The sequence below is a fragment of the Lissotriton vulgaris genome, chromosome 7 (genome assembly GCF_964263255.1).
Source record: "Lissotriton vulgaris chromosome 7, aLisVul1.2, whole genome shotgun sequence".
Classification (NCBI taxonomy): Eukaryota; Metazoa; Chordata; class Amphibia; order Caudata; family Salamandridae; genus Lissotriton; species Lissotriton vulgaris.
The window spans coordinates 949038820-949049989 of NC_141695.1; the positions used below are offsets into that span (position 1 = coordinate 949038820).

Sequence of the window (11170 nt, forward strand, 5' to 3'; positions counted from 1 at the left end):
ATGTTCCTCCTTGAGAGAGATCGAAGTTTAGTCTAGTGGAAGTTTTGACTCGTGGAAAGGTAGAGCAGAGGATTAATGTGCCTGCTGCAAAGAACATGTACCATGCAGATCACAAAGTGCACATATTGTAAATAAGTCAGTTAATAAGTCAAAATCCATCTTTCTAAGACCTGGAACTAGCTTTTCCATCCAATGTGACAAATGTAATCCATTTAATACAGTTTGAAAATATATGGACGTATTTCAAAATATATGGACGTATTTCATTTGTATATTTATCTTTTTGTCATTGTTACTGATATCCACGTTAGGTCTCTTCAGTGATCCCAAATAAGATCAATAGTCCCGCAATGTCACTTTCTGTGGTCACTTCTTGTGATGTTACATGCAAATTAGAGGGGCCTCACATCTTCCCTTTCGCCCGGGGCCCCAAAAGTTCTAGGACCGGCCCTGCCCATAGCTATTGTGATACATTCTAAACAAACGCCTACGTATGTTGTAAACCAACTCATTTTCAAGCTGACTATTTCACAATAGAAAAGGCCCCGCTATCTTCATCAAACCGCATTGAAGTGCAACCACACCCTGCCTTCTTCCCGTAGGTCTATCTTGCTCTCCCCGGCGGTGGGCGTGTCTGTGAAAACAGACTAATGGCAACATAACATTCGTTGAAGAATCACCAATAGCGAATCGGGGTGCGGTTAAATGCCCCGGGCTGGCTGTTCTATGCTTAGTGTTGAACGTGTAAGGTTCGATTGAAAAGCGTGAGTAATGTTCTATTTGTTTTGTTTTCTAATTCTCGCTATAAGCAGTTTGTTATGTGGTGTTAGGCTTGACACTTTTGAAAGCTGTTTGAAGCGTTTTTGTTGGGTTTAAAGTCGGTGTTTAAGCGGAGTAGTAAAGTGTTTTCTACCGTCTGCTTAAATGTGTTTCTATCAATTGAACATTAGGAGCCACCAGGTGTCAAGTCTGGTGGTTGTATGAACAGTCCCTGATTTAATCGTTCGGTTTACTAGTTCATTAAACGCTTTATTTAACATTTTGGCACATGCGATTTTCTCTACCTTTTATGACGCACTGTACAAAAATACAAAGTGGAAATGGGTATGAATTTTGTCGCTCGACGGGCCATAGGCATCTTGAGTGAGTTCTCCGGGTGCATTGTTGGGTAGCTAAGAACTAGATTACAGGCCTGGAGTGAGCGTTTGGTTTGTTTCATTTAGTTATTTTTTAGCTCAAGCCTAACGGGGTTATCCTTCCGCTACTCACTCTTAGAACCTACAAAATGATGCGATACTTTCTGTGCAGCGTTGCAAAGGGGCATTTACAAAGCCAATGTGTCCCAAAGGTGAGACGACATGGCTTTGCCAGTGCTTTTTCTATAGTGCAGATGCAATCCTGTAGGACGTTTGCTTGCTTTACTGATAATGCAGGAAAAGCAACACCTGCTTATTCGGCGTACTAGTTGTAGTGGTTAATGCGATGTGTGTGTGTGACTGCAGTAATGGCACAGTATAGGATTCAAGGGAGTAGTAAATGTGTAGTTGTCATTATAATGCACATTCTAAGATCTATGGGCAGATGAAGCATATGGGCAATGAGAACGACTCTATTTTCAGAAGTCTATAGGTAGAATTAATAATATGGCACGTCAAGACTATTTGGGTAGGTACAGGTAAAATGTGGTGGCGGCAGTATGAGTGACGATGAGAGCGCAATGGTTTTCCTCGATTGTGGTAAGTATGATAGACGAAAGTGCAGGTGCCTCCAGAAGATTCCATGTTAGTCACATGCCAAATGAATTTTAGGGGGGGGGCACAGTAACGAAACATTCTGTCCAATGTCAGAAAAGGTAGGTGTTACACTTTTTTTTTTTTTTTTTTTTTTTTTTTTGTGACTACTTTATCATGATACCACTTTTTTTAGATTTCTACCATGCCGGTCTGTGGTATGCCTTTAGGACTTTAAGTTGTGTGGATGGGGATAGCTGAACACCCTGAGTACTTTCACACATTTTCCGCATCAACTTACTTTTTTTTTTAGTTCTCAATGTTGCTGTGCATAGCTCTTGAAATAACAGAGCTGTTCCTTCCATGACTTGAAAGCCAGACCTGTGGGCTGTGAGACTTCAATGAGTGAAAACGATTACTGGCTTACATGTGTTTTTCACTTTAAGGTGGAGCAAGTTATAGTAGAGCCCATGTCCTATGTGTAGGCCTCAGCATTTACAAAAATGTTGTCTGAACATTTATTTTGTGGGGTACATTCAGAGTAATGGCAACTCAGTGTCCCCTATGAGGGTAACTAATTAGAAGCCTCACTGAGGGGGTGAGTGGCTGGTAGTGGGTAAGTATTGTATGAAATCCACCTTTATGTGTTCCTTGCTGTTATATTTTTTCCCCCTGCCTTTTGCAGGAACCTTATAGTTTTTCTGGCTTTAGAGCTCTGCACTCAACCCTGCTAAGTAGTGGCCAAGTGCCTCTGCTCCCCTCTACAGCCTCGTTGAATTGGTATATTTGATTTGCCTATAATGTCTAGTATGTTAAAGTGCTCTGGGTAGAAGTTAAATGCCACTATTGGACTGCAACACCTTTTATCAGGGCCCCTGGAATTATGCAATTTTGCAGCTGCGATATTTTTAGCATAATTATAGATTTGCCTCATAATCCATAGTCTGTTGCATAAGCTGCAGATTTTAACAAATTTGCTTCTGGTTCAAAAGTCACTATAAACGCCACACCTGTTGCTGAGCAAGCCTTTTATTTCCACATCATTTTTTTCAACCCTGCTGCATAATTCTATTGGTCCTACCATTTATTCAATCCACTGCAGTGACCGTGTAAACGTTTCTTCAGGCCTGCCATTGTAGCCTTAATGGAAGTGTTAAAATTGCATTTCGACCTGTCAAAATAAACCATTTTGACAGATCCAAACCTCCTATTTAAATAATTGTAACTCCCCTATGTAGGCCTTGTCACCCACAAGGCGGGATGCCTGGTATTTAAAAGTAGGACCTGCAGAAATGTTATCTTAACATTTCCTTAGTGACTAGTACCCAAAAGCATTTTTTTTTGTGGCACCCCAGATGTTTAAAATACTAATACTGTATCTGGAATGGGACTAGGTAGAAAATAATAAACCACATATTTTTAGTACTTAAACATGCAATTAAATGATGACAGGTTTTGATAAAAATGTACTTTTAGAAAGTTATCTTTTATCTGCCTGAAGATCAGAACGTCAATTAGCATAATCTTGAACCAGCTCGCACCAGCCTTTGAATAGGTCTGAAATGCCTCCCAGGGTCAAGCCGTAGGCTGACCTGAATGGGCAGAACTCCTTTGAGCTTGGCGAATTGCAGGGAGACTGTGTGCCTACTTTTGACAGCTGTGTTATGTCCACCTTGGCAGGTCTGATGTGCCACTTATATTTGAAAGGGAGAGAACAGGTTGCTTTGACAATGCTTTCTATTTAATATGTCCAGTCTGTATGCTGAAGGACCCTGCTTTGTCCTATCCGACATCTGTCTCTGGGTTTATTATAGATGGAGTGGCTGCCTCAAACTGTATTTTACTGTTGATGTGGATGGACACTATCATAGTACACTTCCCACAACCCCCAAGACTCTGAGCCAAAGATCAGTGTGGCTTAAGACTTCATCATTTTCAAAACGGCCAAAGTGTGGAGGGTTAGCCTTGGTAGGTATCCCTGTTGGTTAGGGTGTCCCCAGGAGTCATACCACCCACTACCTTATACCCGGAATAAATGTGGCATCTCCATGTGCACACTTAAGAACACTTCTTTACCTATGAAAGAACAGAAGGGGACTGGAACTGTTGTATGTCTCATGAGAGGAGCCATGAAGGACTGGCCCTGTTTTCTTTTACCCAGGACAAAAGTTGACTCAAAGGGTCACAAAGATGACCTCCTGTTCAAGCTACAAGAGAACAGTGGCAACTGGACCCTGCTGTTGGCCCCTGCATGAAACCATGAAAGCCTGTGTACAGCCCCCCCCCACCAGAGGTCCCATGGGGCTTTAGAAGCATACTCTTGTGGTGGTTTGTGACTTGAAGGACCAAGCCACAAGATGAAAATCTCTAACCTGATTGAAGTATCCAACCCGCACTCCATTGAAGTCAACCTCTGTGTACCTACATCGTGGTCTACAGTGATCATTGACTGTCATTTCTGCTTTTTCCCTTTTTTGCGCCATTTCTACTTAAAACTTTTAACAATGCATATCTTGGATTCCCTTCCTATTGGAATCTTGTCATTCTGGTAAAGTTTTATGTGTTCATTTTTACTCTAATTTTGTTTAGTTTTTTTGTTGTACAGTTAGATTTTCTTACTGTTCTCCACTAACAGTTCTTCTTGTTCAGTCTCCAGCAATACTTGGGTACAAAACCTGTCCAGTGACCATCCTGTTTCTTTTGCAGGACTTGTATTTGTGTTCTAAACCAAGATAGATGGCTACTCTGATCTACGTGGACAAAGAGAATGTCTTTGCTAGTACAAATGGTGGTTCGAAGGATCGTTTGAGGTTGCCATCTGCATCCAGTAAGCTTTGTGTCCATTTAGTTGGTTCACTGAAATGAAAGTTTCTACTTCCTTGAGGCGTACACAACCGTAGGTATTACAACACACAAGATGACTGCCAAATTTTATTTTCTGGGACAGCAAGAGTAATATTGTCCAGTTTGCACTGTGAGAGTGCACATGGCTCCAAGACTTTGGTAATTTCTGTTTGCCTCAAAGTTAAATTCCCATTCAGACAAGTCTGAGATGGATAGCTGTGCTGCACTCCCTTCTGAAGGCCATTTGTATTATGCTGGCGCTACTGTAAATGTTGCTGCTAGACTGAGTTATAATTGCATGCATCATAGAGCTACATTAAACTTCAGTTAACATCATTTAGCTCCCACATTCAAATGTTAAGAATACTGTTTGGTATTGTGGAGGACTGTTATTTTCCCCTAGGTAGGGATGTTACCCTTCTGTATCAGAGTAAATGACAATTCATGGTGTTGAACTCCGAAATGTAACCTGCTTTTCTCTTAGCAAAGGTTTTTTCTGAGCAACCTCAAATGCAGGGACTACGACTTGGCAAGGTACTGAAGGCTTCTCCAGTAGCCAGGCAAGGTCTCGCTGACATCACTATCAACATTGGCAACGCTCCTGTTGGCACACAAACAAAAATGGCGAAGCCAAGGTTACGACAGCCTTCTGCTAAGGTATTTCAGAATCCCTCCCTCCTGTGCTTTAATCTATATTCTAGTGAGACTTCCAACTTGATACAGGCCCTCTTACTGCTGCTACGTTTGCTAGCCTTGAGGTTTGGTGGATTGGATATGTAACTAAAGGTGGGTCAAGTGGGACTCAACGTCACTTATTTGTTCACTTATGCAGTTATTAGTAACAACTTATGTATCACTCAGGTCATAAAAAAGCAAACTGTTCCTAGACTGTGGACTGTTGTACAATATGCAGTTCACTACTCCGGCTCATTTTCTGGAGTACTCTAATAGTCAAGGAGTGCGCGTGTGATATGGACTGATCGTCAGATCTGCTAGAAAAGGGGCACATTGAGGTTGTTAGTACTAACACAATCTGTGATTACTGGGTTTTCACATTTACCACTCTTGCCCCAAGACTACCTGCATAGGAGCATTACTTTTAGATAACCAAGTTGCTTCACATGGGTCCTGTACTCTACTGGGATAGCAAAGGCCCACTTTAGTTGTGAGTTAAACTTGGGTATGGTAAGATCCATGCACTCTGGCCACACTCTTGAAAGTGGACCCTTAGTTTGCTAGTAGAATAAGGCGTCTAGAACTATCTACAAAAGCCCAATTGGTGCTTGCTAGCACCTTCAACTTACAGAGCAGATTTGACGTTCAATTTGTATTGAGGTGTTTGTTTTGTGAGGTCGCTTTTTTTTTTTTTTTTTTTTAGGGGTGGGGGGTTCTATTGCTTTTGCTTTGTTAGAAGCCTGTGTATTTAAGCCCCCTATTCTCCTGCATTACTACAATGCCTTGTCCATAGCCAGTCAATGGTTTTGCTGTGATGGGACTGCTCTAGTTCATCGCCTGTGTGACTGTTTTTAATCTTCAGTCACTGAACTCCAATTGCCACCCAAGGTCAAGTACGGGTGAAGCCTCGTACCAAAAAGTGAGGTACCTTTTACCAAAAGGTACAGGGGATAGTGCTGACAGCACTTTGCAATTGTAAGACCTCGACGAAAGGAGGAGTGTTACAATCTTTCACAACTGGGGAAAGTAATAAATAACAAATTGTTAACATGTAGATGTCCTTTGAGGCCCTTGTAAAAAGTGGATACCAGACAAAACCATTATTTCCAGATACAACCAACCAATATTTGTTGGTTTGCTGCTGTCTGGCTGGATCCATCCCTGTGCTACCACTTTCTAATTAGCAGTAAATAAGGGCGTTGAGGTGCATTGCAACTAAGGAGAAACATCTGTTTCTGTAGTGTAGAGTTTTTTTTTACCAGTGATTTTACTTAAACTCAATGTTTACTTTTGTAGTGATTGTAGAGTGTAGATGAGAATGCAAAACTTGATTGGGAGTTATGAACATATGGGAGCTTTTGCTACCATATTTCTCCGGCTTCATTTGAACTAGTTTAGTGTAAAAATGTGCTTACTATCTAGCACTAAACTGTGATTGGTGTTCAAATATGGATTAACATCTCGTGTGGTTGGCCACTTCAGGGACAAATGATAAATTGCTTTTTCAAAGTTTACACCTATTTTTTTTTTTCACAGAATGGAAGAAAACATTCTGAGGTGGAATATCCAGAAATTGAGAAACTCATTCCCTATAATCCACTTGGTAAGCATGTACTTCTGGCACAGTAGATTTATATGAAAGAGTGGTTTGAGTCTCTATCTGTAATCGGTAATGGGAGTCGTAGCCAGTTGAAGGCAACTGAACACAAGTAGGTCTGTGTACGTCTCCACAGCCTATCTTAACTTGTTATCTCTGTATATTGCCGTAGATTTTGAGTGTTTTGATGTTCGTGAAGAGCACAGACTGAGTCACTTGTGCTTGGCTGGTGTATCGCTCCAGACAATGGAAAGGTTTGATCGACATGTCAACCTGATGCCATCTCCTCTGAAACCCTCTTCATTCACATGGGAGTCAGGTTGGTAATATTAAGAGCCCCCTTTTCGCCATTTCAAAAGCACCTTAAGCTGCTTTTGTTTAATTCTTGCCCACTAATTAAAAATTCCCTATTCCCCTTGACCAGCTGGTAATTGCTAATGTGTCAAGTAAAATGTATTATGCTGCTGTCATTTAAGGTTTATGCAAGGACTATCTCTGCATAGGGATCTTACACACTGAACCTTTGGTTTTGGAATCCTTTTTTGCATTGTACTGCAAAAGCCTTTTACGTTTTTTCAGGTTCTGCACGCTGTCACAAACTACGTATGCCACACTTAATCTTATTTCAATAACCTGCTGAGTTGCAGGCATGGCATGAAGCATTGTAGGGGTCTGGAAGTGTCTTCAGGTGACTGGAATAACGGAACGTTTTATGCCCATGGATTCTGCAAAGCTTCTGAAAACTAAATTGCTCTTTCTGCTCCATCTCTTTCAGATATCCTGCCCTTTCCTTTCTTGTATTCGCCGGCTGAAACATCTGTTGACTTGCCGCCGTTGCTGGACTATTAAAATGAAAGCAATTTGGACTTAATGGGACTGTTTATGCACTTTTACTGTATTTATATGTTTTAATAAAGGTTTTGTCACTAGCTAAGTTATTTGTATGGAATGGCGTTTAGCACCTAAACTACTCATTCATTACTTTCCAACATAAGTTGGCAGATAATTGCCACATACAAGGGTGAACTATAGATCTGTGGGGGTATATCCTCAATGAGAAGCAAGCTATGAGTAGGCCTGAAGATATCCTCAGTGGGGGTGAGGATTAGTACTAGAATTATGGTATAGTATGGCACTTTGTGGATTGATTAGCAGAAGAAAAAAAAATAGTGACTTTCATCTGTCTAGGAGGACAGCGATGCCAGAATGGAGGCCCACACAATTCAAATAGAGCACTGAATGAACTAGAATTTGGGATGATTTGTAATGCAGCTCACTTGTAGAACCACAGGCAACACACTTAATTGCACCTTTATTTCCACGTACTGTGGTAGTATCTGCTTCTCCTGCCTCACATTGAATATGCACAACACCTGTTGGCTATTTGCCGAGCATCGATGGAATATAGAAAACACAAGTTCAAGCTCCACATCACACGGATTTCTACTATAAAAGGTAGGCTCGCATTCACCATCAGTGTCTTTGAGATTCTGTACTCGTAGAACATGCAGTTAATCAGTAACTTTTTTTGTATGTACCGCACATTTGTTTTGTGTGTATCTGAAACAAGGGTTACCCTTTGTAGTAATAAACTCTGTAGATAGCAGATAAGATGAGTCGAGTTTATTCATGAACAGCTACAAGAGTCGGTGGCACACAGCTGGCCCCAACTGCTCTCAGGATCATTTCAAATACATACAACACAGTGACAGATCATCCAGGCAACCCTTAACATTCCACATAACAAAGTGTGGAAAGCAGTACATATCAAATCAATAGTGTTGTCAAACACTTATGCTAAATGAACCAGGAGAGAATACAACATACCCTCTCTTCTCAATAAAAAACAAAAGAAAAAAAGCAAAACTACAAAGTTAACAATAATAGAGGGTGAACATGAAACAACAATTCACATTCGATCTCTTTTAGGAATTTCTCTTGACCCCGTGCTCCTTCTAAGGGGAACTTAATAAGGTCCAACAGTCTTGTGAGAAACAGGCAAATCAGAAGTAAATGGAACAACATTTTAACTTTTACAATTTTTCCAACATTCCACCAATTACCTTCACCCTGTACAGCATTCTTTCCCACCTGGGTGACCAAAATGGGTGGACCAAACTTGCTCTCTCCCTTCACATGTGTAGAAGACTTCACACGCACAAGATCTCCCACAAAACAGGCACAGTTTTTACAGACTTCCTCTCATCAAACCAAGATTGTTGTTTGAGTTGGGAGATCGAAACATTCTCTCTTACCACCTTCATAAGACTGTCAACATCAGAGACAGACCTAAACCACTTATTCATCCACGCAGGCTTAAAACTGATATCCGCTTTTCTCCCTCTCAATAATTCGAATGGAGAAATTTTGGTTGTGGAGTGTGTAGAACCAAAGCATGCTATTTATGGAGTATAAACATCACAATTAGAAGATTTTGCCCACCTGATACAGTCTCCCACGACCCTATTCATACGTTCTACAAGTCCATTGGACTGGGGATGGTAAAGAGAACTTTTAACATGTTTGACATTGCATGACTAAAAAAAAATCAAAAACAGCACTGGTAAACATTACCGTTATCTGTCAATGTTTCAGGAAATCCTTCCCTCATAAAATAAATCCTTTAGAAAAGAAATGACACTAGTAAACTTCTTTCGCAAACTAACTCAGGCCACTTTGATGCGTAATCAATCAACACCATAATAATACGAAATCCCCAGATAAAATTTCTAGAGGACCCATGATGTCTAACCCCAACTTAGACCAAAGTACAGAAGGACATTCAATAGGGAGAAGAGGTGGAGTGGCTACCTACAACCCCTTGTCAGCTGACCGGCAAATGGAACACATATTGACAACGTCATTCACATCACTGTCCATGGAGGGCCACCAAAAACAGTAACAAACTTGTCACTCAATAAGAGTTAATCCAAAATGATCCTCATTCCTCCACAGAGTCTCAGAAGAGGTAATATTGCTAGGGCTCATGAGTCTGTCGGCTCTTACCAAAACCCAACCCTCCTTCGAAATTTCTGACTCCACTTTCCAGTATGATTGCACATATTGTGGGAGAGTACGTTCTCTGGGACAACCAGAGATCTGACAAACTCACTCAGGTTCAGGTTTAAAGTCTTTATTTCGATTTTTATCAAATCATAAAAGACATATTAAGCTGTCAGACAGAGTTTAAAGCGAAAAGAACTAATTAAAAGTTAATAATAAGGCAAACATCACTAGACAGAAACTAAACACATTTAGAACAAACCAATAAAGAGGAGATAAATAAAATATGCATTAAGTATAAAATAAAGAGAAGCCTGAGCTAAAAAAGAGCATAAGTTATTTTTGGAAAAGCATTACAATTCATATTCAATAACGGTAAACCATTATTTGCTTAGTGTTCGAAGGACACAGCCTGGATAAACTGATAACAAGTGATTGTCACTCACTTGTTGGAGAACTTCATCATTAGAAAGAGCCTTCACCCAACTCTCTTTAGTGCCAAGACTTTGCTCAGGTAAACCAATTGAAGCAATTAGAAGATCTGATTCCTCCACAATCTGGGACCTCAGACTCCATTCCCTTATCCCTCATGAGGAACCGGGATACAAAATCCGCCCTGACATTTCTGCCTCCAGAAACATGGACAACATCAAAGTGGTATTGCATCAGGCGAGACACCATCCTGAGAATTCTCGGAGAGCAGCATTTACTGGTGCCAGCACTTAAAATATTGAGTGGTTTATGGTCCGTCCTTAACAAAAAACGCCTTCCCCAGACGTAGGGATGGAATTGTTCAATGGCCCATAGACAGGACAAAAGTTCCTTTTCTATAACCGAGCACTACATTCCTCATAACTAGATGCAACAGTATTTTCACCACTGTGGGAATCTTGGGTCAACACCCCCCCCCCCCGTCCTACCTGACTTGTAATACAGGAGGGTAACTCTGGTTTAAGGGCACCACTATTGGTAAGATACTCTTTAACACGACTCAGATCTGATGCACATTGATCTGACCAAGAAATAATAACACCTTTCCTGAGCAGACCACTAATGGGTCGCACTATGGAGGCATAGTTGGGAATAAAATTTGAATAATATTCTAGTAACCTAGGTAAAGACTTGACTCCTGTTTTATCCACAGGAGAAGGGGCATGAGTTATAATCTAACAGTCCTTGTCTGGGTCTAATTCCCTCTCCAGAAATGTGGTGTCCCAAATATTCAATCTCATCACAGAGGGACTTGCACTTTTCTGACTTGACTACCACCCCACGATCCTTAAAAATGTCTAATTCTTTTAACCGAATTATGCGATGGAAT

At 40.8% G+C, this 11170-nt stretch overlaps 1 protein-coding gene across 1 annotated transcript; it reads left to right on the forward strand.

Annotated features, from left to right (window-relative positions):
- The first annotated feature begins 685 nt into the window (after positions 1-685).
- On the forward strand, positions 686-7775 carry LOC147702805 (securin-like). Its single transcript, XM_086928828.1, has 6 exons — positions 686-764; positions 4437-4557; positions 5059-5231; positions 6786-6852; positions 7019-7165; positions 7622-7775. The coding sequence occupies exons 2-6, from the start codon at positions 4467-4469 to the stop codon at positions 7693-7695; spliced, it is 552 nt and encodes a 183-aa protein (XP_086784954.1). The 5' UTR covers positions 686-764; positions 4437-4466; the 3' UTR covers positions 7696-7775.
- The last annotated feature ends 3395 nt before the right edge of the window (positions 7776-11170 follow it).